Here is a 26,581-nt window from a genome sequence, read left to right as displayed (position 1 = left end):
AATGCATGAAAGTGAAAAGTGAAAGTGAAGTCGCTCAGTTGAGTCCGACCCTCAGCGACCCCATGGACTGCAGCCTACCAGGCTCCTCCGTCCGTGGGATTTTCCAGGCAAGAGTACTGGAGTGGGGAGGGAATGGCTACCCACTCCCATATTCTTGCCTGAAGAATACCATGGACAGAGGAGCCTGGCTGGATACAGTCCATGGGATTGCATAGAGTCAGATACAGCTGAGTGAGTAACACTTTCACTTCAAGGAAGAAGGATGCAGATGACCAGTATGAAGAGGGAGGAGAAAAAGAACCAGCATTTGCTGAGTGTCTGTTACAGGTCAAGACTATGCTTAGGAATTAACACATTATTTCTAATCATCCTAGAAACTCTGTGAACTGGAGCTTATCAAAAATCTTCCTACACATGAGTCTCACGGAGATGAAGACACAGTCATGATCTGGTTCAAGCCAATCTAACCTGGGGCCAAAGTGCATGGTATTTCCACAGCACCAAGAATAGAGGGGGTGTTCGCCTAGCCCAGGGGTTTGGAGCTCAGTGACCTGAGGCCATTCAGGAAGTTCCCACTATCTGAGCCATAGATTCTGTCCTCACTTTCCTTCAAAGCATTGATTTCCTTCCCATTGCTTAGTTTTTAACAAACACTTACATGGAGCTTCTTTGGTAGGTGACAGATCCTATTGTAAGGACTTTAATATTTGTAAGTCAGCATCTATTGCAAATGCTTGTTGTGAGAATCCACTGTATTATTCCTATTTACCAGATGAGGAAACTTGAGTTACAAAGAAGCTAAGTCATTGTCCAAGGCCACATAGGCAGTCAGTGGTGAAGCCAGCGTTGGACCCATGCGGTCTGGCTTCAGAGCTTGGAGATGCTGTTCCCACTAGGCTCTGCTTCAGGATCTGAGGGGTAGGGTGACCAGATGCCCAACAAGAGGAGAGCCTTGCATCTGTCTTAGGCCTTCTGCTGTACTGGTGCCCTTTCCAACTTCAGGGGATGGTCAGATTGGGTCTGACTGTGTACTCAATAGAACGAGAGCCCATCCAGGGGAAGACAGAGAGGCAGATGCAGGCTGGTGAGAGAAGCAGGGACAGGCGGGTGGAGGCACAGACACGGAGAGCAAGAGCGATGGAGGTGACGTGCGGTGCCCAGGCCCCTTGACCTTTGGAATTGTGGTAGAGTATGTGCTACTGTTGCTTCAGTAACTTTGCCATTCTGGTAGAAGCATGAAGAAGCCCCAAGCAAGGGTGATGAGAGTAGGAGAGGAAAGAAAGAAAGATAGCCCTAAGTTGTAACAAACTCTTGCGATCCCATGAACTGCAGCCTGCCAGGATCCTCTGTCCATAGGATTCTCCAGGCAAGAATACTGGAGTGGGTTGCCATTTCCTTCTCCAGGGGAACTTCCCAACCCAGGAACTGAACCCAGGTCTCCCACATTGCAGGCAGATGCTTTACCAACTGAGCGATGATGGGATTAGGAGAGAGAAGACCCACCAGTTATTTTTCCAGGTTTGGTACCCAGCAGAGGTAATGAGCAGACAGAATGTGTAGGGACTCAAGGATGTGAGTGGGTTTGAAAGTGAGCTTTCTGGCTGCATGTATGTGCTTATCCATGTCAGTGTGTGTTTGCCTGGAGAGGAGAGGAGCTGGCTGGTAAAGCTTGGGCGCAAGGATATACATGCATGGGTCCTTAGCTGAGTGAGACATAACAAGGAATCTTAGAGGACACTCAGGAGCCTGACTGCCTGGGTTTAAATCCCAGCTCCATCTCTTAAAGCCTGGGTGGCTTTTGGGGAGTTACTTCAACTCTGCCTCACCCTTTCATCTGTAAAATGGAATTAGTAATACTATTAATCTTCCAGAGTTATTAGGAGAATTAAATAAGTTAATTGTGTTTGTAATAGCCTTAAATAATGCCTAGAAAGTGAGCCGATGCGGGTTGTGAAAGAATTCACAGAAGGTTTTTATTTCCTTTCCAATAGAGGAAAAGGGTCAGTCACACAGAGCTGAATGATTGAGTTTCAAAGGGCATGCTGTAGAAAAGAGTGGGTGGTTCATAGTTGTATCTGGCCTGACCGTTCTGCAATAGGGTGTGATTTTTGTGAGAATCTAATTTCTTCAGTTATTTTGCAGTCCTTGGGTGTCTGAAAGAGACTTGATAGTGGACCTTGAGAGGCACTATTCTATTCTGAACAATGTTAGATGGGTTTGCAGAAAGAGATAAGTGCTATTTGCATGTTTATTAAATAAATACACCAAACTTAGGATTTATCATTTCATGGTTAGTATATTCATTTCCTGGGATTGCCATAATAAGATGCCATGGACTGGGTGGCTTAAAACAACTAAATGTATTCTCTCACAGATCTGGAGGCTGGAGGTCCAAAATCAAGGGGTCTGTGGGGTCATGCTCCCCTTGAGATTCTGAGTAGACACTTTCTTGCCACTTCCTCATTTCTGACGGAGGCTATAAACTCTTCAGGGTCCCTCAACTTGCAGTTGCCTCACTCCATTCTCTGCCTCTGTCGTTACATGGCCCCCTCCTTGTGTATCTCTAGCTAAATTCCCCTCTCCTTGTAAGAACAGTAGTCATACTGTGTTAGAGCCACCTTAACTGGTTTACATCTGTAAGGAGACTATTTCCAAGCCTGCATTGGCCACCAATTTTTCTTGTAGAAAACTTAAGATCAATTGTAAGCATTCTCATTTTTCTTGTATTATAGATATTTTCGTAGGATTTGGGGAGAAGTTTTAGAAACCATCATCTCATTAAGGAAATACTTCATTATTTTAACTTGAGGTTGCTGAGAATGGATATGAATGAACAAAACAAATGGTACTAAATTGACTTTTTTCCTGTTGTATTAGTAAAATATTTCTAAAGTTGTAAAACATCTAATTCTATAAAGATGCAGTAAAATTTTTGAGATGATAAAAAAAAAAAGACCCTATTTCCAAATAAGGTCACAGTCACAGAATATGAAAGTCCTAACCTCTGGCATGGGGGGGCTTCAGTATATCTTTTAGGGCAGCAGTTCCCAATATTTTTTGCACCAGGGAATGGTTTCATGGAAGACAGTTTTTCCAGGGATTCAGGTAGAGGGAATGGTTTGGGGGATGATTCAAGGGCATGGCATTTATTGTGTACTTTATTTCTCTTACTATTACATCAGCTCCACCTCAGATCACCAGGCATTAGATCTAGGAGACTGGGGACGCTTGTTTTAGGGGAACACAATTTAACTGGAAACTGTCATTTTAAAAGCATCAGTTCTTGCAGTGGTTGTTAGATGCCAGTCCCCCCCGCCCCGCCCCGCGTAGTGACACCAGTGCCAGAAAGCGGAAGCGGTGTATCCTTGGTAACTCACTGAGAGACCTGGAGACCTGGAAATGGCACCCAGCTGTTGTAACTCCTGGCCATGCTCCTTCTATAGGGAGGGACTCTTCATTAATTCCAATCTGCTGAAGACCTTGTTCTCAAAAACGGGGATATCAAACCTCATTATGCATTAGGATTGCTTGGAGTGCATATTACTCATCTAGAATTTCTGATTCAGTTGGTCAGGGATGAGGCCAGAGAAATTGTATTTCTAGTATGTTCCCAGGTTGAGCTGATGATGCTGGTTCGGAGACTACTTGGAGAACCACTGTTCCACATTGGTGGTGCTTAAGCTTGGTGGCACATTACATCCACCTAGGGAGCTTCTAGAAACCCAGATGCCCAGGCTGCACCCCAGACCAATTAAATTAGGATCTCATCAGTAATTTTAAAGCTCCCCAAATGATCTGTGCAGCCGAGGCTGAGAAGCATGGCTCCAGAATACATCAAAGAATGTTTTTAGAGAAAAGCCATTCTTCAGGGTATCTATTTTAGAGGATTTGTATTTAATAAATAATGAGCCTATTTAAATCAACATGGCTGTGTGCTGTATTTAAAAGGTTACCAGAGAGCATTTATTGAGTGCTTACTGTGTACCGTGCATTGGGGGAAATGCTTTGGTAACTACTACACACCATTTAAATCTTCACAAACACCCTCCCTTCCTGGGGTGCGCTGACGCTATACCTGCAGTTCTGCAGGCAGGAGGAGACCGACATGCAAAGGATTGAGTAACTTGCAAGAGCTCACGCAGCAAGCCTGAGATGGAGCCCGGTTTTGATGCCAGGCTGTCTGGCACCAAAGCTGATGTTAACTGCTGTGCCATCCTGCCTTCTGAGAGAAGAGGAGGTGGTGTGTTCGCCTTTTAATCCTGCAGTTTTCCATATCCTCGTTTACACTGTCAGCTCTGCTGCGGGGTAACCCAGCTTCTGCCTCAGTTATAGTCACTCTGAGTTACTGGGATTTGGATTAATGAGGTTTTGCTGTATTCAACGAGGACTGGAATTGTTACCATGGATGGAATTTGCACTTCTGATTTTGTCCCAAAAGGAGAAGTGGAGGAAAGTTAAAACAGGTGTCCTGAGCTGGCAGGCAGAAAGCAGGATAGGGCCCTGTGACTTCTGCCAACATGCCACATGCCTTGGCTAAGCACCCCCTCTGTCTGGGCCTCAGTTTCTTTTATAAAATGAGAGAATGATGTAGTTCCCTTCCAGTTCTGATGTGTAAATTTAATTAGATATTCAATCATGTCAGCACAGAAACATCCAGGCTTCACAGAGTACAACACCGGCTTTTAATAGGAGTAGAGTTTCAGCAGAGTTTTCTCTGTCTGCCTCCTGTGGATGGACATCTCTCTGGTTCCAGGGTTCCAGTCTTTGTGTTTAAAGTCTGTCCAGAGATGCCAGTAGAGGGTAGGTCAAGGAAAGCCCTATGGGAAGGGAAAGAGAGCCTGGTCAGTGTCTCCCCTGGAGAGTGGGCATGGCTCTTCACATCCAGGGAAGAGCCCTGTGGAATCCCAGCACCCTCTCTCACTTGGCGGGGGTCTCCTGTTCTCCATTCACACACACAGGATTTTGCGGGATCCAGATGCTGGAATCACTTATCACCTCTTTTCCAGATAGTTTCTCAGTCTCTACTTGAATTCCTCCAATAAAGGGGCACTCATTACTTCCAAAAGCTTACACAGAGCATGAGTCTTGTCTGGCTTTTCACATCATGGTATCCTATGTTAACAGCCACTGGTACAAAACAGGTGCTCATTCAGTATTTTTTTCAACAAATTAATATGCAGGGAGAAATAAGCTACTACCTTTGAGGAGGAGATGATTTCTAAGAGCAGTGGGCCTTTGAGTTGGTCCCTAAAAGGTGAAGAGAAAGTAGCTGAAGAAGAAAACGTGGGAAAGTCAATGCAGGCATTAGGCTCTTCTAAAGGAGACCCAAGCAGTTCTACTTTATTTTTTTATTTGTTTTGCCTGCGCTGGGTCTTTGCTGCCCTGCAAGGACTTTCTCTAGTTGTGGCGAGCGGGGGCTGCTCTTCGGTGCAACGCCTGGGCTTCTCGCTGTGGGCTTCTCTTGCTGCGGGAACTCAGGCTCTGGGTGCACTGGCTTTGGTAGCTGCAGCACGCGGGCTCGGTCGTTGTAGCTGACGGGCCCTCGAGTGCAGGCTCGGTAGTTGTGGTACAGCAGGCTTAGTTGCTCCGTGGCATGTGGCGTCTTCCAGTACCAGAGATCAAACCCATGTCCCCTGCATTGGCAGGCAGATTCTTATCCACCAGGGAAATCAAAGCAGTTCTACTTTACTAGAAATTTCTTCCTTGTGTCCAGCCAACATGGTGTTTCTAATTCTGCCCCCTGGGGCCACATAGAACCAGGTACCACAGGTGTGAAAAGAGCATTCCAGAATATTTCCTTTCCATGAGAAACATCCCCGTGTGTTTCAGACACTCTTCTTCCTCCTGTCATAGCACGATTCTGGAACCTTTCACAGCCTACAGTTCTCTCCCTTGAGCCATTCCACCCGCCACCCTCCCTTACAAAGACTGGTACTCAGGGTTCACAGAACTCATAGTCCCTCATGGACACATCCCCAGCCACCAGCCCTCACTCAGCTAACAAGCAAAGGTCAGGGAGACCTCGCAGTGATCTGTCTTATCACACTGTCCCAACCTGTCAGAAGCAGGAAACTTGGATTGCTATGCCTTGAAACGTTCTTCAACTCTCCAAGGACCCAGCAGAGAAACAGATAGGCTTGTGCAACGCCTGCTTTCTAACAGCTCTCAGTACCCCCTGCTGGTGAAATTGTGTGACCCAATTGGAAGGAATCTCAGAACAACTAGAGAAAAAAATTCCAAGTTCACAAAGTTACAAGTACTAGAGTCTTACGGGATCTGAGGACTGCGTGAGTTATGCGACCCATGCCGTGTTCCATGTGGCTGTCATAGTAGGTATTTTTTTTTTTAAGCATTCTATAACTATGGCCATTATGTGGGCTCTGAGGGAGAAAAAGAAGTCTCTGCCTTCTGTGTACATTCCATCATTTCTTCAGACATCCTAGGAAGGAAATGCTAAGTTGTTAGATAAAACTATTCATTAAATAGAAATGTTTCAGGTCCCCAACTAATTTCATGCAGCTTTTTCTTCCTCTTTCCTTGCATGTATCTGTTTTTAAGTGGTTATAATTTGTAGTCAGAGGAGAATGACAGTCTTTTCTGCACTTCAGATTGTAGATTTTAAAACATAAATTTGCACAGCAAATTTATTGAGCACCGGCTACATGCCAGACACTCAGCAAGAGGTTGGAGTAGGTCCAGGAGGTTGGAAGAGGTTCACCCAAGAGGTGCTTTCCTTCCTGGGTAAGAGTTGAATCACTGCAGTTGGGTTAGTCCAGTGCTTAGTTCACATGGCAACGAGGCCCTCGGCGATCCCCTAACAGGGTTCAAACCAGATATTTGCTGCTCTCCTCTCGCCGTATGTATTGTTCCTTCTTGGCTTTCATCATGTTTGTGATTTTATATCAATTTCTATATTTCCCTGTCTAGTGCCTGTCTCTGTCATTAGTCTCTGTGTCCTAGGAAGGTGAAGGTCATGTTGGTGTTTGACACCGTCATCTTCCATCGAGCAGAGACTGGCACATGTAGGTGCTAAATAAATGTGTTCAGTGGAAGCGTCCACCCAGAAGAGAGAACCGTATATCTTTTGGGGGAGCAAGAGAAGATGTGACACCTGAATGCCACTGAGTCTTGAAGGATAAAGGAGGTGGTCCAGGGAGAAGAACAGGGGCACACTGAGGAGTAAGGAGTATTGAGGAATGCTCAGGAGAGGGGAGTGCGGGAGCTAGTGTTCCCTAAAAGGAGATGTGTGTGGAAGATGAGGTCAAGTTGAAGCCTGGAGCCATACACTTGAGGGTCTGATATGCCCCACTCACGAGTTTGGATGCTCCCCTCTCTTTAGGAAGAAGAGGGAGGGGGATCAGCTAAGTTCTGTGACCATAGGAGTGAATATGATCTCCCCTAAATTACTTTTTTTACATTATTTATTTATCTGGCTGTGCTGGGTCTCAGTTGCGGCACACAGGATCTTCGATCTTCGTTGCAGCTTTCAGGATCTTTAGTTGCGGCTTGCACACTTGCAGCATGTAGGATCTAGTTCTCTGACCAGGAATCGAACCTGGGCCCCCTGCATTGGGAGCATGGGATCTCACCCACTGCACTACCAGGGGAGTTCCCCTAAATTACTAGGATGGTTTTTAATACTTAAATTATGAATAAGATCCCCAAAGTATGGTTTTATGTTTTATTCCTTCTACATACCTTTCATTTCCATTTTGTAGCTGCAATACCTGTCTACATATTTTTAAATTTTAGGTAGCATTATCATTACCATGAAAACATCGTGTCAACCATGGGCTAAAAACTAAGAATGTGAAAAACCTTAGTTGTCCAATTTTTTTTTTTTTTGAACTTTAATCTCTTTTTTTTTTAATTTTATATTATTTTTAAACTTTACATAACTGTATTAGTTTTGCCAAATATCAAAATGAATCCACCACAGGTATACATGTGTTCCCCATCCTGAACCCTCCTCCCTCCTCCCTCCCCATTCCATCCCTCTGGGTCGTCCCAGTGCACCAGCCCCAAGCATCAAGTATCGTGCATCGAACCTGGACTGGCAACTCATTTCATACGCTTTGGAGAGGCTCCATTTAAAAAATTTTTTTTACTCAGATGTTCAGAGCTACCCAAACATTACTATAAAATGGCACTTTTCATAGAGGCAGCCAAGGTCTTTTTATTATTATTATGCCTTTGGAAACCAATGATTTGTGCCTAAGACAACTCTCTCCATATTATTTTACCCTGAATAGAATGAGGTTGGTTGGGAGTTCTGCCCTAAGGAAATATCAAAACCCCAATACATACTCATTTATAGCTTGAAAGTGAACTCTCTTATCAGATTTCCTTTTATTTCCTGCTGGGGCAGTATGAACAGAACTCAGATGGAGGCAGAGGGTCTGCTGTATATCTTTTCAAATTTATGATTAAGAAGGTCACATATACATTTTTAAACACACTCCTTTTTTTTTTTTACACATTCTTTTTTATATTCTTTCCCATTATGTTTTATCATAGGATATTGCATATAGTTCCTTATGCTATACAGTAGGACTTTGTTGTTTATCCATTCCATATGTAATAGTTGGCATCTGCTAATCCCAAATCCCCAGTCCATCTGTCCCCCACCCCCCTTTCCACTGGGCAGTCTATGTCTGTTTCTGTCCTTTTTATGTTTTATGTCCTTTTTGATAATAAATGAAGAATGAAACTGTGAAATGTCATCAGAAGCCGAATTACTCGTTTATCGTTCATTCACATACCCCTGCCTGCTGGCTGATTGCCTGCCAATGGTGAGGAAAGGCCCAGGTAACCGAATGCTTCATTTCTTATGGTTTTGCTGTCTGCCTGGAATAGTCTCACTAGTGGAGCAGCGTGCCTGTGGCCAGAGCATTTTAACCGAAAGATGCACTTCTATTCCTGAGCTCCCTTCCTTGCCCCAGGCCAATTTTTAAAAAATGAATAATTCCATTTTAGGCTGCGTTTGTCTTCAAATTGTGGCCAGAATGAGAGAAGTGAAAGCTCTTCTCTTCCCAAGTCCAGATCCTCTCTAGATGCTTCTCTTTTATGTTCTCTGTCTGTAGAGCAGGCTCTAAATGGATGCCATGCCTTTGGCATGAACCCCTCTAACAGATCATAGTGGGAGGGGAGGATATAGTCAGGGGATCTGTGCCTGTGGGTCCCTTCCTGTGAGGTCATCCACCACTGGCTGGATCCTTTGGGAGAAGATCACTGCTTCTATACAGGCGGCCTCCTCTTCACAACACCTTTTGGGTCCTGGTGGCTGCTTCCTCTTCTTGTGCCTCTGGACCCACAGATGATAAACAGCTCTCCTGTCACTGTATTATACCTCGGGTTCCATAGAGTTGCAAAGAGTCAGACATGACTGAAGTGGCTTAGCCTGCAAGCATGTATACAAAAGTCTCTAAAATATTCCTGTGTGTGTATGTGTGCGTGTATGCACACACAGATATCAGTCATATCTGACTCTCTGTGACCCCATGAACTATAGCCTGCCAGGATCCTCTGTCCTAGAATTTTCCAGGCAAAAACACTGGAACTGCTTGCCATTTCCTGCTCCAGGGGATCTTCCTGACCCAGGGCTCGAACCCGCATGTCTTGCATCTCCTGCATTGGCAGACAGATTCTTTACCACTGTGCCACCTGGGAAGCCTAGGTTTATCATTGCATTTAATACCTCCTCTGACAGGGGTTCATTACCTCTTGAAACTGCCTATTTCATTGTCAGATGGGCTCAACTTTGGAAATTTTCTATGCAGTGCTGAATTTGACCTCTCTGGAACATCTGTTCTTTCTGTGTTAAAGTAAGAGTGACCAGGATTGAATATGAAGTCAAGCCCTGTGAAAAATGGAGCAAGAGACCTGAAAGAATTTACCCTCCAGATATTTCACGTGCAACCCATAGGTTTGCATATCATAGGAACAAAACTATATTTAGATGGGTGCATATTGGGTAAACTCAGAGGGACGAGGTGTTTTTTTATTTACAAATATTTGAAGAACTGCCATGTGCAGGTTAGTCATAGTTTTATATCTCTGACAATAAATCTAAGACCCAATAGTTGATATATAAGGGGAGTAGATTTCAAATCCACGCAAGAGCTTTTAACTCTCAGTCTCCTAGTGAGGTGGCAAAGTCTCCATCACTTGATATAATCCAGGGTGGGTGGGGGGTGGGATTCCACAGCAGGACTGCTAGAGAGAGGACTCCCACAGCGGAAGGCAGTTGAATCAGTGGTGATGATACAAAAGCCAGAAGAGCAGCTGCCGCATGTTCAGCATTCGCTGTGCGCCAGGCACCGTGCTCCATACACATTATCTCACTTAGTCCTCATGTAATTCCTCTCATGTTGCCCTGTGACCTTCAGAACTTAACGAGGTTAAGGAAATTGCCCTGCCTCGTGCAGCTGCAGGCCGCGTGAAGGGAAGATATGAACCCAGGTCTGTCTGATGCCAGAGCTGATGGTTTTAATCCCAGTGGTTGGTGTTAGAATCACCCGGGGAACTTGCCATACAGACATTTAGTCCTTGTGCTGCTTGTATGACTCTAGGATCCGTGGGCTTTTTCAGCTGAGTCATTCTGATGTACACGAGTCTGAGCATGGCTGCTCCAGGTCATCGTCATCATCGTCATCATCGTCATCGTCATCATTATTGTAAATGCCCATCTGGCTCTGAGGGTTGCTATAGGGGTAACTGTACATCTAGTTCTGCTTTAACTTTTATCCTTTTGAGCTATAGGGCTGACTAACGTCCACTCTTACCCCCTGCCCCCACCAGCCCCTACTTCAATCCACCATTGTTTTGTGGGTTGTTTCATGAGCTCAGTCACAGAGAATGGCCAGACTTCATTATGAATATCCTTCAGAGCCCCACAGGACAAATTCTACATGACCGTGTCTTCCTTTTAAAGGTAGAGAAGTGTTATGGACATCTCATTATTTCCCATTTTAAGCTCAGTAAAGAACACACCATTTGTTGGGGGTGAGGCAGAATGAATGTCATATTTCTGAAACTGAAGCCATGAAAAGTTTCAGGATGACTTAGGCTTATCCCACCTTGACCTTGGAGGACCTTCCTTGACCCTGTTTCTGGGCAATGCACCAGGGTTTGGGGGTTGAGGATGGGTGGGAAAAGAGCAGTCTGATCTTCCAGCCCTTTGAAGCAACTGTCACATCTGACTGTGATTTTTCCCTTTGCACATGTCCCAAAGGAAGCTGGCCAAGAAGCAGAAGGAGACCCAGAGTGGAGCGCAGAGGGAAATGGGGCCCGTGGCCTCGGCCGACAAACCCACTGCCAAGCTCAGCTCCAGCCGCAATGATGAAGGCTTCTCCTCTAGCTCACAGGATGTGAATGGATTTGGTAAGTTGAGCCAACCAAGGGGAAGGGGATATCTGTGGTCCGGCTTGACCCTGGTACCTCTGCTATTGACCCCTCCCAGTGTCAGGTGCTGTAGGACATGGAGGCCGCATGCTTCCCTGGGACAATCAGGATGAAAGTGTTCCCTGGAAAAGACTGGGGCCACCCATCCTGGGTGAAAAGGAAAATTTCAGAATCCATCCCAAAGCAGATGCAAATAACGGCAAGTCATCTTAACTGCTGCCTGTGCACAGAAAGCAGGTTAAAACTAAGAAACAAGAAGGAGGGCATGATTACACATTTAAGGAGAAAAATATGCCACACTGAATTGAGCATCATAGAGCTGTCGAAGCAGTGTTTCACATAGACCATGAAAGGTAAATGACTTATGGGTTACGACTGTCTCCATTTCTCAGCTTAGGAAACTGAGGCTCAGAGACGTGCTTTCTCCAAAGCCCTGTGCTTGACGAGTAACTCATTCTGTCCTGGAAGCCGTGCCTTCCCAGCCTTGCCCAGTTCCCAAGTGGCATTAAGTCAAAAGCAATGGTGTTCTTATGCAGAGTTAACACAGGATCTCAAGCTAATAGAAGTGGCCACGGTTTCAGGGTTGACCCCTGTCCAAAGGAGAACCTCAGGACTAGTAACCCAAAGGTATCTTGGCAATCAGACTCAAGAGAGCTGGCTTTTGCTCTTAAGTTTCTGAAAGCCGGTTCTTTTTCTAGTTTTCATAGAAATGCTGGATTCCCCAGCCTCTGCTCCAAATTGGGGAAAGCAGGAAATCTAAAGGAATATGAACAGAGACACATGTTCTCTCCACACTGTGCCATTGGCAAAGGGAAGAAATCATATTTTGTAAAAATCACTTTATTGTTGTTATTTTTCATTGTTCAGTCAGTAAGTCGTGTCTGACTATTTGTGATTCCATGGACTGCAGCATGCTAGGCTTCCCTGTCCTTCACTGTCTCCCACAGTTTGCTCAAACTCATGTCATTGAGTCGATGATGCCATCCAACCATCTCATCCTCTGTCATCCCCTTCTCCTTCTTCCCTCAATCTTTCACAGCATCAGGGTCTTTTCCAATGAGTCTGCTCTTTGCACCAGTGGCCAAAGTATTGAAGCTGCGGCTTTAGCATCAGTCCTTACAGTGAATATTCAGGGTTGACTTCCTTTAGGATTGGCTGGTTGGATCTCCTTGCAGTACAAGGGACTCTCAAGAATCTTCTCCAACACCACAGATCGAAAGCATCAGTTCTTCAGCGCTCAGCTTTCTTTATGGTTCAACTTTCACATTCATACATGACTAGTGGAAAAACCATAGCTATGACTAGACAGACCTTTGTCGGCAAAGTAATGTCTCTGCTTTTTAATATGCTGTCTAGATTGGTCATAGCTTTTCTTCGAAGGAGCAAGCGTCTTTTAATTTCATGGCTACAATCCCCATCTGCAATTATTTTGGAGCCCAAGAAAATAAGAAAACAATGTTTCCATTGTTTCCCCATCTATTTGCCATGAAGTGATGGGACCAGATGCCATGATCATCATTTTTTGAATGTTGAGTTTTAAGCCAACATTTTCACTCCCCTCTTCCCCCTCATCCAGTGGTTCTTTAGTTCCTCTTTGCTTTCTGTCATTAGAGTGTTATATTCTGCATATCTGAGGTTGTTGATATCTCTCCCTGAAATCTTGATTCCAGCTTGTGCTTCATCAAGCCTGGCATTTCTCATGATATACTCTGCATATAAGTGATATAAGCACGGTGACAATATACAGCCTTGGCGTACTCCTTTCCCAATTTGGAACCAGTCCATTGTTCCATGTCCAGTTCTAACTGTTGTTTCTTGACCTGCGTACAGGTTTCTCAGAAGGTAGGTAAGGTGGTCTGGTATTCCCATCTCTTTAAGAATTTTCCACAGTTTGTTGTGATCCACACAGTCAGAGATTTTAGCATAGTCGATGAAGCAGATATTTTTTTGGAATTCCTGAAACCCATGAACAATTTGAAAAGGCAAAAACCAAAACACATGGATAAGATCAATCTGGGATGACAGGGATCTATGAGAGGATGAAGACAAAAAGGAAATGAGTATTTATGGACCACCTTTGTCCACACCACAGCCCGTGAGATGCTTTCTATGCTTGTTCCCATTTTATAGAAGATGCATCCGGAGTTCAGTGTTTGGCTGACCTGCCCACTGGTACACAGCTGTTTCCTGGTGGATCCAGGGTCCGAGGCTACTGCAGACCCCTGATTCCTAATCTCACATGCAGCACAGCACCTAGCTGAGGAAGTTTACAAAACCGCGTGTCTAGGCCCCACACCTTACTCGCTGAATCAGAACCTCCTGGGGCACCGGGAGTGGGACTCAGGGATATAGGTTTTATAAAAGCCACTTGGGGGTTTCTTACAGGCACCTTGGTTAGAAGCACTGAACTTTGAAAGAGGCAGCAGAGGTTTTCAATACTGACATGCTGCCTTGGGAAAGAGATTTTGCTTTAAACATGTAACGATTGAAAAAATATTAAAATGAATACCCTTTTACCTAGGCTCTCCAATTGCTCACAATTTGCAACATTTGCACTCACTCTCCCTCTCTTTCTCTCTCTCTCATACACACACACAAGATATACACACACACTACACAATTTTCTGAACCATCTAGATGTAAGTTTTGGATATCGTGAAACTCCCACCTCCAGAAAATTCAGCACGTTTCCTGAGAATGAGGACAGCTCTTCAGCATAATTGCAGTTAAATTACCTTACTCTAGAAATGTGACCTTGTTTCAGTCTCTGATAGACCAGTCCATAGCTGAATTTCCCCCATGGCCCTAAAGTATTCTGTCTTTTATTTGTTACCATCTTTTGGATCCAGGATTCAGTCAAGGTGCTCACTTTATATTTGACCTCCACATTTTCCATCACCTTTTTATCTACAATATTCTCCCACCTTTAGTTTTCCTTTCAGGATACTGACATCTTTTAAAAATCCAGGCCAGCTGTCCAATACTCCTGAGTCGAGATTCGTTTGAAATTTTTCGTCATGATCATATTCAGGTTAAACATTTTGGCAAAAATGCTGCACAGGTGACGTTGTGTACATACTTCCCTTTGCATCATGTGAATAGAAACTGTCACTCTGATAAACTATCACAAAGCTATCACTTTGCCCACTCTTGGTGATGCTGAGTTTGAGCACTTGTTAAGGTTGAGAATTGGGCAGAGTCTTAACAGTACATACTTATTATTTCATGAGCAAATATTTAGCTTGTTTTTCTCAGCAGAGCAAGTTTACAGTCTGCCTAACCACAAAGTCAGTTCTTTTTTTAAAAAAGTAATCTGTTTACTTTTGCTTGTGCTGAGTCTTTGTTGCTTCGAGGACTTCTCTCTAGTTGCAGCAAGCAGGGTCCACTCTCGGGTAGCAGCATGCGGGCTTCTCTTTGCCGTGGCTTCTCTCAATGGGGAGCACAGGCTCTGGGCCACGTGGGCTCAGAAGTTGCGGCTCCCGGGCCCTGGAGCTCAAGCTCAAAAATTGTGGTGCCTGGGCTTAGTTGCTCCTTGGCATGTAGGATCTTGCCTGATCAGGGATTGAACCCCTGTCTCCCCACAGAGTCAGTTCTTAATCCATTCTCCACACGGGTGAATTTCTGGGATTTGTACATTCCAGCAGAGGGCAGGAGGCAGAAAAGGGGATGTCAGGGAACTGGGCTTGGTTTCTCCTTATAGGTGCACACTGAGCGCCCCCCAACCCCACCCCCTGCCTCTGACTGTGTTAACTTGTCACTGACTCTCCTGCTTTTGTTCTGGGCAAGGCAGTTTACTAGCAGGTCTAGCTGTTGGCACGTGCTGGCCAAGTGGTACCTATTCACCAAAATCTTTCCTGTCCAGGCCAAGCTCTTGTGCACACTTATTCCATTTGTAAAAATGTCGTGGGAGGACTCTGAAGACCAAAGAGATGTGGTCAGAGACACACGACAAACATCATGACACCCAATTTATAGGTATTTGACCTCAAGTCAAAACCTGGGGAACACCAATTTCTTGGATTTCAAGGGGAAAATACCACCTCCATTTCCCCCATGGGCTAAAACTTAGACTGTTTAAGATGAAAGCACCCAAGACCGGGATAGATTGGCCAGCCAGTGAGGAAGAAACAGCAGATCCAATAAAATCTAATTAGATGTTTTAAAGTCCAGACACAATCTTTCCAAGATTGATATGTGTGTGTTTTATATTTATATACACACAGGCATAACATGCATACATACACAGACATATGTGTATATATACATATTTTATGTACGTTTATTTTAATATTGTTTTTAAAAAGAAATTCAATCAACATTATACTCAATCATTAAGACATTTTGCTTTTGTTTGAATCAATGAGTAATTAGGATTCTGTCTATTCATCTGGTATCCTCAGGCTAGAACCACAAACATGTTCTGGGGATTCTTTTGAATGCCCTGAAATGCATCAGGTACCTTTTAAAATGCTCTGTGGACCCACTTGGATGTGATTTGAAGGGGGAAAAATGTAAGTAATGCTTACATTGGAGATGTGGAAATTGCTCCTGAAATCACTCTGATGTATGTAAAATTGAATCTATTTTTGTGACATTAGGAAAGTGACTGGCTTCTGCATCAGTGTCTTTAGGAGGCCCTGAGATTATTCACAAATGTTGAGGAAGCATTGAGCAGAGAATAGGTGTCACATTGAAAAAGATTACAGAAAAACCTGCCCTGAGCAATTATTTCATTATGGAACAGGTGGTCCCTGACCAAATTCAACCTGGCACCCAACTGTGTGAGTTTGTTTTCCTGGATTTTCAATTCCAAGTGACTGCTGAATTCTACAGCATCCATTCCATCAAGCCTCCCAGTTTTGTAGAGGGCTAGTGACCTCCAGGATACAGGGGTGATGGCTGGCTGTCAGGGGTGGGCTATTGCTCTGGAGAGCTTTGGCATTCTTGAAAAAGGAGTGCTTGTCAACAGTGTGCATCATCTTCTGTTTAAAGGATTGCTGGCTTTTATTAAGTAATCTGATTTTGATCTTATTGCCCTGTTTACCTGCTTGTTATTTTTCTGAGATCTTTGGCTCACTGGGATCATTTTCTGGGTCTTTCTCCTGGTGCTTTCTTTTTTATATTCCTGTTTAAATCTTCCTTATGTCTTTTGTTTATAGTCTCACCCTCTGCTTGTTTATTTTCAATCCAGATCAAAATGCTTCAAAACAAATCACTGTTGAATTCTGTGATACAAGGCTTAGCCATCTATCCTTCCTGTAATAGCATTTGACAGACTCACTTGCCCATTGGGTACTGTTAGTAAACTCCATCTTCATTTTTTGCTTCTATTCTATTGAATGGTTTCATGTCTGGTGGGTGAAGGCAGTTTATCTCTTAGGAGCATCCCATGCTGGGCCATCAAGCTATCTGTTCAGTAAAGAAGCAAGCATGGTTGAGGGTTTGAAAGAGATATTCAGTGGCCATTTTCTCATTGCTTAGTATATGCCTGTCCCCTGCTGAGTCCCAAGCATAGTTTGGGGAGGGGTATAATTACAAAAATGAATAAAATGGGGCATCATCGCAAAAATAACAGGTGTTTCTACTTTTAAATTCTTCATAGTTTACAAAAGTTCTTTTGTAAAACCCTGGAGCTGTATATCCTTATTCCTGCACCATAAGAGAACTAGCAAGTTTATTCTTACCCCCATTCGACAGATGAAGAAACTGAGGTTCACAGACTCCATACCCCAAATCACACAGGCATTATTTGCAGCATCATAATAAGGATCCGTCTCTCCTAACATCAGTTAGGTTTTATCCACTTAGTTCTACAAAAAATTTAGAAAAATATCCATAAAAGTACCTACAAAAAATAGCTGTATGAGAATTATATAATCAGAATCAGGAAAACACAAATGAGGACAAGAGGGTCAAGACCAGGTTATTTTAAACTATAGCTCCATTATATGAAAATTTAGTCTAAATACGCAGGCTGGCAACTTTCAAATTCCAATTTGGCTCTGTGTTCTCTAGTAACAAAAACCCAAATAGGAAGATCATTTGTATTGGCAGCTACAATGTGCTAGACTGTATGCTTTATATAAATCCCACTCTTAAGCCTCCTAGGAACCCTATAAATTAGATATTAGTCCAATTTCATCAGTGAAGAAACTGAGTTTCAAAGAACTGGAGTAAATAAACCCAGTGCTGGAGAAGACTCTTGAAAGTCCCCTGGACTGCAGGGAGATCAAACCAGTCAATCCTAAAGGAAATCAACCCTGAATATTCATTGGAAGGACTGATGCTGAAGCTCCAGTACTTTGGCCACCTGATTCAAAGAGCTGACTCATTGCAAAAGACCCTGATACTGGGAAAGATTGAGGGCAGGAGGAGAAGGGGACGACAGAGGATGAGATGATTGGATGGCATCATCGACTCAGTGGATGTGAGTTTTGAGCAAACTCCAAAAGATAATAGGGCTTCGCTGATGGCTTAACTGGTAAAGAAGCCACCTGCAATTCAGGAGACCCTGGTTCAATTTCTGGGTCAGGAAGTTCCACTGGAGAAGGGATAGGCTACCCACTCCAGTATTCTTGGGCTTCCCTGGTGGCTCAGATGGTAAAGAATCTGCCTGCAATGCGGGAAGCCTGAGTCCGATCCCTGGGTTGGGAAGATCTCCTGCAGAAGGGAAAGGCTACCCACTCTAGTATTCTGGCCTGGAGAAAGATAGTAAAGGGCAAGAAAGCCTGGCATGCTGCAGTTCATGGGGTTGCAGGGAGTAGGACACGACTTAGTGACTGAACAACAGCAACACACATATGCATAGCATGGAGATGGGATCAGAAGCCAAAATCGAGTTATCTGACTCCAGAACCCAAGCTCCCTCTCCTGCACTAGGAACGTAGCTGTCACCACTCAACTGGTCTCCCCATGTGAGGCTGCTAATGGCTGGGAGAGAGGGAGGGTTCCGCACCTCTCCTGATGCTCAATCAGCCTTTCTACCACGTGGGCAGAAGCTGCTACCACCATAGTGTCCTGCATGAAGCCAGTCAGATTCCCACCAAGTGCCACGCTCTGTGATGAGCGTGTCCAGATACGGATCTTAATCTATCCCCACAGTAACCCTCTCCAGTTGGTATGTTTCTTATCAAACCCATTTTTCAGGAGAGGAACAAGGTCTTCCTCAGGTCACACGACGAATAGGTGGTGAGGTTTGGACATCAGATCGGATGTTCTACTTTCGAAACCAAAGCGTCCTGTCTTTCCTGCAACCTTAAGCTTTCTCTCCATCACAAAGTCGGAGAAGGAAATGGCAACCCACTCCAGTGTTCTTGCCTGGAGAATCCCAGGGATGGGGGAGCCTGGTGGGCTGCTGTCTATGGGGTCACACAGAGTCGGACACGACTGACGCAACTTAGCAGCAGCAGCAGCAGCAACATCACAAAGTGGGTGAAAGAAAGAAAGGAGATCAACGTTAATAGCCTTTCTGGCTGATGGGACAGGGCCTCTGCTTGGTTTCTGTATGCACTTCAGAGCCCAAAATGCCTGTCGCAGAAAAGTAGCTGCCTAGTAGTCCAGGAAGGACCCATGAGAATTGCCCCACAAGAAGCTTCATAGACCAGATGGTCCCATTCCATCCTCGGGCATTCCTGAGCTGGTCCCCACCCAAGATAGATACATAGAGAGCTCACAACCTGTTGTGGGAGACACATGATCCAACAATGAGCATCTCTGCCCTATCTAAATATGTATGTATGAATGAATGATAGACCTGAAATTTCATCTAAGATCTTCTAGCTCCAATCCTGTATCTGGTTCCAGCTCTTCTGGTACTGAATTCTATCTTCTTTTAAGCTGAAATCTACTCTGTAACTTCCATCCATTCACTCCTGATTGTGCACAGAAGTATGGATTGGCCAGCAACCAGACGCTGGCCCATGTCTGCCCTCTGGTGTCACACAGGGTAATGAAATCAGTCTTTCCCTTCCTGCTGCTCCCAGCCCCAGCTATTGGACTGCTGCCAGCTGTGTGCCCTGCAGGTCCTTCCCTCAGGCTAAGCAGCCCCCACATCAGCTATCAGCCTTCCTCAGTACACATTTCTGTTTTCCAATCTGTTCAAAATCTTGATTGGCACATCTGTCTCCATTTAGTCCATGTCCGTGGAGCGTGTGGTTTCCGAGTCTGTGCCGGGCCAAATTAGCTGGGAGTTCAGAGAACTGTTACTACCCTTACTCTCTACACACCTGGGTTCAGGACACCCTGCTCACGTTTGAATTAACCTCCAAATGCCCATCACGGATCTGCCTCCTGCAGAGCTTATGCAGGAGGGATTTGAGGGCCCCAAGTAAAGACCTTCTATTTCATCTGTGCTGTGCCTTCTTGTTGGATTTGACCCTGTTATTCCAGAGTACTAAGATATTTTTGATTTCTGGTTGTGTCAGCCAAGGAGCTCACTTAATCCTCCCAGTTTGGGGCCTCAAATTATAATAATTATTAGATTACTAATATTCAACATACCAGCTATTATCTATTGAGCATTAATTGTGAGCTCGTTTCCAGTTGAGCATTTTATGTGCATTATCTTGTCTCATTGGTGTGCTGGGAAGATTAAATAACTGTTATGATTATCCCTGATCATTTACAGGTGAGGAAACTGAGGTTTTAAATAATAAGGAGCTTGCCTAAGGCTTCATAGTTTTAAATAGCAGGCTTTTAAAGCTGGAACTTAAACCTGGGTCTGTGTGACACCCCTAAGCCCATAGCCAAGATCATTCCTATATACCACCTTCTGTAAGAGGAATGTTATTATCCCCGTTTTATAGAGTTGTTGTTCAGTTGCTCAGTCATGTCTGACTCTTTGCCACCCCATGGACTGCAGCATGCCAGGCTTCCCTGTCCTTCACCATCTCCTAGAGTTTGCTCAAACTCATGTCCATTGAATAAGTGATACCATCCAACCATCTCATCCTCTGTTATCCCCTTTTCCTCCTGCCCTCAATCTTTCCCAGCATCAGGGTTTTTCCAATGACTCTGCTCTTTGAATCAGGTGGCCAAAATATTGGAACTTCAGCATCAGTCCTTCCAGTGCATATTCAGGGTTGATTTCCTTTAGGATTGACTGGTTTGATCTCCTTGCTGTCCAAGGGACTTTCATTTTATAGAGAAGGAAACTCAAGTTTTCAGTTTCAGACAGACATTGAGACATTTGCTCCAAGTGTGGTCCCCAGATCAGCAGTATCAGCATCACCTGGGAACTTCTAGGAGGCAACTTCTTGCGCCCTTCCCCAGGCCTACTGCACCCAAAACTCTGCAGATGGGGCTTAGCAATCACTTGTGGCTTGTGGGGTCTTAATTCCCCCAACCAAGGATTGAACCTGGGCCCACAGCAATGAAAGTGCTGAGTTCTCATCACTGGATGGTCAGGGTATTCCCAGCAATCACTCTTTTTAATATTTATTTATTTTATTATTATTTTTTAAAAAGCCTACTAGGTAATACTGAGGCACCTTCAAGTCTGAGACTCGGAGGACTATCAGCTTCCAAAGCCCTAGTTTTTCTGTGCGCCAGATTCACTCTGATAGTATAGTTGCAGGCACACCGAGAGAGAAAAGCTAATGTCCCCTTTCTGAAGGTGGACCCACCAGGAAGAGGAGCTACCTGGAGATGCTGGACCTGAAGGCTGCTAAAGCCTGTGTATAGCAGTGACGGCCCCTAAACCCAGGGGTCCCTTTGAAACCACCTCTGGAACTTTCTCTCCTTTTGTCTGAACAGCTAACAACCTGAGAGTCAGACTAGAAGGAGTGGAAATTTACAAGGAAAAGCAATCATGAGTCACACGTTGAAACTAAAAGCTCAACAGAACATCGTGAAAAGGAATAAAAAGAAAAACACAAAATTCTGTCTGCAGGGACAATTATATTTTCTGGTTGCTCCAGGATTAAACTGAATCCAGGAGAGTTGAATGTTACAAGCTTGCCATCTCCAGTTTTATTGAATATCTTATTGCGATTATTGAATATTTTGCAATTATCCTCTTGGCTGACAGATTAAAGGACACACTTATTAAGTTCCTGGCAACCCAGAGTTGACTGGAATTGTTCATTCCTTGGAAATGGAAATTTAAATGCCTTAAGAAAGTAAACAAATTCTTTCACATACATTAAGGAATTAAACTGTCAGAGAAGGATATTAGACTCAAAAGGGGACATAATAGACCATCAAAACTAAGAATTATCTTAGACACCATCTGTCCCTGCCTCCTCATCTTAAAGATGAAGAACTGAGTCCCAGAGAGTTTTCTCAAGGTCACCCATTGAGTCAGTAGTAAAACCTGGGCTAGAGTTGGGAGCTGTAACCACTCTGGTCCTTGTCGCCTAGTCCCCTTCAGAGAAGGGAAGTATGGTCAAGAACGGTTTGTCTTTTGATTTCTGTAGACCCCCAATCTGATTTCTGCACAAATCGAACCTTCTCAGATTGAATTATACTTTTCATCTCCTGGTTATGGGAATAGCTGAGGTGTTCCTTTAAATATTCATTGACTGCCAACTATATGCCAAGCAGGGTAGGGATTGTAAAGATAAATAAGACATGGTCTGTGCCTTCAAGGATATTACTGTCCTCCAAGAGGAGACCTGTAAGTGGATTAGTTTCAATAAATGTGATAAGTGATAGAGAAAAGGCATGTATAGAGCCCTAGGAACACTGATCAGAGACTCAGCAGGTGATTAATTCTGCCTAAGTGAGTTAGGCAGTACTGTCTGTGAGGGAATGGATTTTGATTTGAAGGAAGTGCAAGAAAAAGATCCTCCCAGATAGAAGGGGAAAAGGCTTGTAAAGGATATGGTGAGCTCAAGGAAGGGGCCTTGAGGTATAGGGTGCTTTGTTTTGAGATCATTTTGGCCAGAAATACAGCTGGAACAGTAGCAAGAACCTGCTTGAGAAGGGACTTACATTTCCTGATTTAAATTTACTGACTTAAATTCACTTTCCAAGAAGGGTCCCAGTTTGGAAATTAGGATGATCCCAGTGTTAGGTGCTCTGGCATATTGTTTGAACCTGGCCTCATATTCTCTTCATTTGTATAGATTCTGCTTTCCTGAGCTGGCCAGCCATTCTTCCTCAGGAAGAGGAAGAGATTCAGGAAAGCTGCAAAGCCGAAGTTGCTTTTGACAATTTATGCTAGGCCACTACATCTTGAGAAGAAAATAGAATTGTTCTCTACACCTCACAGGTGGTCCTGAATCACAACAGGGCACTTAGGAAGTGCTTGTTAAAGTAATCAGGGATAAAGAAGTGATGTTGAAAATGTAAATATATAGTTGCTAGGGAGCAGAATGATCTGAGCTTAGAGACCAGACTTTTTTTTCTTTTCCCTCAGCTCCAAGCTACAGCCTCGGTAAGTTGAAAAGATTGATAATAATTCTACTATCTAACGTTTTTTGAGTAATTCCTGAACAAAGTACTTTATATGTGTCATTTCCTTTCCTATTCTCAGCAGTTCTATGAGGCAGATCAGGGAAACTAAGGTTCAGAGATTTTAAGTAATTTGCTAAAGGGCACGCAACTCCCAGTAAACCAGACCCAGGATTGAACCTGGGTTTATATGATTCACCTATCAGCAGCCTGTCCTTGAAATATTTTCTTTGCTTGACTTTTGTTGTTGTTTAGTTGCTCAGTCATGTCCAGCTCTTTGTGACCCCATGAACTGCAGCATGTCAGGCCTCCCTGTCCTTCACCATCTCCTGGAATTTGCCAAAGTTCTTGTCCATTGAGTCGATGATGTCATCCAACCATCTCATCCTTTGCCGCCCTCTTCTCCTTATGCCTTCAGTCTTTCCCAGAATCAGGGTCTTTTCCAGTGAGTCGGCCCTTAGCATCAGGTGACCAAAGTATTGGAGCTTCAGCTTCAGCATCAGTCCTTCCAATGAATATTCAGGGTTGATTTCCTTTAGGATTGACTGGTTTGATCTCCTTGCAGTCCAGGGGACTCTCAGGAGTCTTCTCCAGCACCACATTTGGAAAGCATCAATTCTTCAGCACTCAGCCTTCTTTGTGGTCCAACTCTCACACCCCTACATGACTACGGGAAAGACCATATGGCTGTAGCTTTGACTATATGGACCTTTATCAACAAAGAGATGTCTTTGCTTTTTAACAGACTATCTAGATTTGTCATGGCTTTCCTTCCAAGAAGCAAGCATCTCAACTTTTACCCTCCTAGATTTTCTTCTTCCTCTCCAGCTGTTTCTTCTTATGCTTCTTTCTTGGTTCTTCTTCTATCCATTCAAACATCCCAGGACTTAGTCCAGAATCTTCTCTTTTTCTTCTTATGCTCAGTCTAAGTGGATGGTGATGACCTTAAATGAGATAATGAGCATAATAAGAGGCCAGAGTTGAAGCAGAAGAGGAATTCAGATCTAGACAGGTAGGTTTGAAGTGCTGTTGAGTCACTGAAGAAATGTCAAGTTGGCAGTTGGATTTTTGGGCTTGGAGCTCAGCAGGGGAGTCTGGCCAGGAGGTATAAATGTTGCTACATTATATATACAAAGTGATTGAAGACTTCCATGAATAAGGAAACTGAGGCACATTGAGATGGAACACATTGCCAGGTGTCACTTAGCAAGTTAATGGAAGAACAAGAACATTGAACCAGGACTTAGCTATTAGAAATGCCTACAGAAAAGCAGTCAATTAAAGCTGAGGGCAAAACAAGGGTCTATGAAAGGGGCTATGTGACTAGTCCCAGTACAGACCTTCTGGTCATCCGCCTAGACCCTGTGATGGAATTTAGAATGTGTGAAGAAGTTAATAGATTAGATGGCCTCGTGGTTGTCTACTCAGCCAGGATTATGATAGGATCTCAGTATTCAAAGCATACTTTTCTGAATCAAAATAGAAAAATTTAAATTTCTAAAGTCTGATTTATATATCGGTGGTTAGGAGTGGACCTATATACCTTGGAAATTCAGTGAAAGGGCCATAATGTTGACATAATCACAAAAGTTGAGGAGCCCATGTCAAGTTCTTGCCCAGGTGGTAGGTTGCCCCATTGCCCAGAGAGGGAACATCTTTGCAAAGCAAAATTCAAGGAAATTGGAAGACCAGAGTGCCAAGAACAGGCAAAATCCCTTTGTCCCCTACATTACCATCTCCATCATTTTCCAGATAGTCTTCTACATACTTCTGAAGGAATATGCCATGATGTTTAGTTAAGCTGACTCAGTAAGATGCTCTTGAATGGATTGAGAGGAACTACCTAAGCCACCAGATATCTATTATATCTCTGCTGCTGCTAAGTCACTTCCGTCGTTTCCGACTCTGTGTGACCCCATAGACGGCAGCCTACCAGCCTCCCCCGTCCCTGGGATTCTCCAGGCAAGAACACTGGAGTGGGTTGCCATTTCTTTCTCCAATGCATGAAAGTGAAAAGTGAAAGTGAAGTCGCTCAGTCGTGTCCAACTCTTAGCGACCCCATGAACTGCAGCCTACCAGGCTCCTCCGTCCATGGGATTTTCCAGGCAAGAGTACTGGAGTGGGGTGCCATTGCCTTCTCCAATTATATCTCTAACCCACACCTATCTGTAGAGTGGACAGATGTGAAGTGAAAAGATCCCCCAATCACAATGCTAAGTGTTGGTAAGGTGACACAGACAAGAAAAAGACAGCTCTACTCCCCCAAGTCCCACGATATTTTAGGGAACACAGACACAGCAATATGGCATGATACATCTAATAGAGGAATGTGCAGAAGCTACAAAGAAAATGGCGTCTGGTGAAGGGAGGCTATTCTGGCCCATTAACCATGTAATTCATCTCTCTTCGGGTAATTTACTCTTCACTTTGCCAGCCATGTGAATTGACTCCCTAATTATGTGGAGGCTGGAAATGAAAGTAAATTTTCAATCCCTTGGCAGTAAAACAAGAGGAAATGTGTTAAACATGATATCAAAGATACATTTAGCAGAGATACGGTATAGAGTAACCTTGACACGTTCCTTTCCCTTACCCTCCATGTCTAGTTCAACACCGTATTTTGATTAGTCTGCATCTTCGATATATCTGGAGCCCATCCACATCCTCTGTCCCCATCCTTGTCCAAGTTATCCTCATCTCCGACCTCAGTAAGATCCCAAGCCCCTAAATAATCCTTGTATTCATCCTTGTCATCCTCTCATTCATTTTCTTAAAGGCAAATGTGAATATGTTGCTTCATATCTCCCTGGTTTAAAACAATTCTGTGGCTTCTGATTTTTCTTAAGCTGAAAGCCAAACTCCCCATTCAGATCTTATATACAGATCTTGCCCTTCTCATTTCTTCCAAGTTCTCCATTTCACTGTCCCTCTTTCTGTGAGCTCCAGCCACACTGCCTTCCCTAAGTGCTTCACCTTTTCTGCACCCGTTCCACTTCAGGGCCTTTGCCGTGTCTACCCCAGGGTGGGCAAACTGCAGCCCACAGGCCAAATCCAGTCTACTCTTTGTTTTTATAAATAAAGCTTTATTGGAAAAGGGCCATGCTTATTTGTTTATATCTGAGATAAGATGTGCATAGATGTTTTTGTGCTGCCGTCAGTAGTGTTGAGTATTTCCTATTGAGACCATCGAGCGCACAAAACCTAAATATTTACTCTCTGGCCCTTAAGAGCAATGTTTCACCACTCCCCATTTAGACAACTGGCTATTCCTACACTCTTCCTCTAACTGACTCCTTTAGATCCCGATTCATGGATTTCTTCCTTTTCTCCCCAGACCAGACTGGATTCCTCTGTTAGGTGCTCTCATAGAATTCTGTTTCCTCAGTACAGACCTCATCTTCCCAGCATGTTTAAGGTACATCTCTTCTGACAGTTGGCAGGATCCAAGAGGGGAGGACCATTTCTGTTTGTTTACTACTGTATCCCCACCCCAGCATGTGGCATGGTGTGTGACACAGAATAGATACACGGAAATTCTTATTTAGTTGAATAGATGGATAAATGGATGGATGTATAGACAGATGGGACTCAAACATAGCAATGCTAAGAATAAAAAGGAATATCTAGAAAGCCTGGTATAGCTGACACTATACACTGTTGACCTACTTTTTGCATTCAGAATTGAGTGCAGCAGAGAAGGGAATCAAAGAATGTTTCTTTGCCAGACAGTTGATATCCAGATCTTAGCATGTCTTCACCCCTTGCCACCAACCTGTAGTCTGCC

General features: G+C 44.0%; 1 protein-coding gene across 2 annotated transcripts in view; it reads left to right on the top strand.

Moving 5' to 3' along the window:
* PTPRT (protein tyrosine phosphatase receptor type T) overlaps positions 1 to 26,581 on the top strand; it is a 1,142,536-nt gene that overhangs the window by 1,005,575 nt on the left and 110,380 nt on the right. For both annotated transcript variants that reach the window (XM_055545060.1, XM_055545059.1), the window contains exon 16: positions 11,234 to 11,382. In XM_055545060.1, coding sequence (XP_055401035.1) covers positions 11,234 to 11,382 — 149 coding nt within the window. The remainder of the gene's footprint in view (positions 1 to 11,233; positions 11,383 to 26,581) is intronic.

This window comes from Bubalus kerabau, chromosome 13 (assembly GCF_029407905.1).
Source record: "Bubalus kerabau isolate K-KA32 ecotype Philippines breed swamp buffalo chromosome 13, PCC_UOA_SB_1v2, whole genome shotgun sequence".
NCBI classification, from domain to species: domain Eukaryota; kingdom Metazoa; phylum Chordata; class Mammalia; order Artiodactyla; family Bovidae; genus Bubalus; species Bubalus kerabau.
This window is presented reverse-complemented; position numbering and strand designations above follow the sequence as displayed.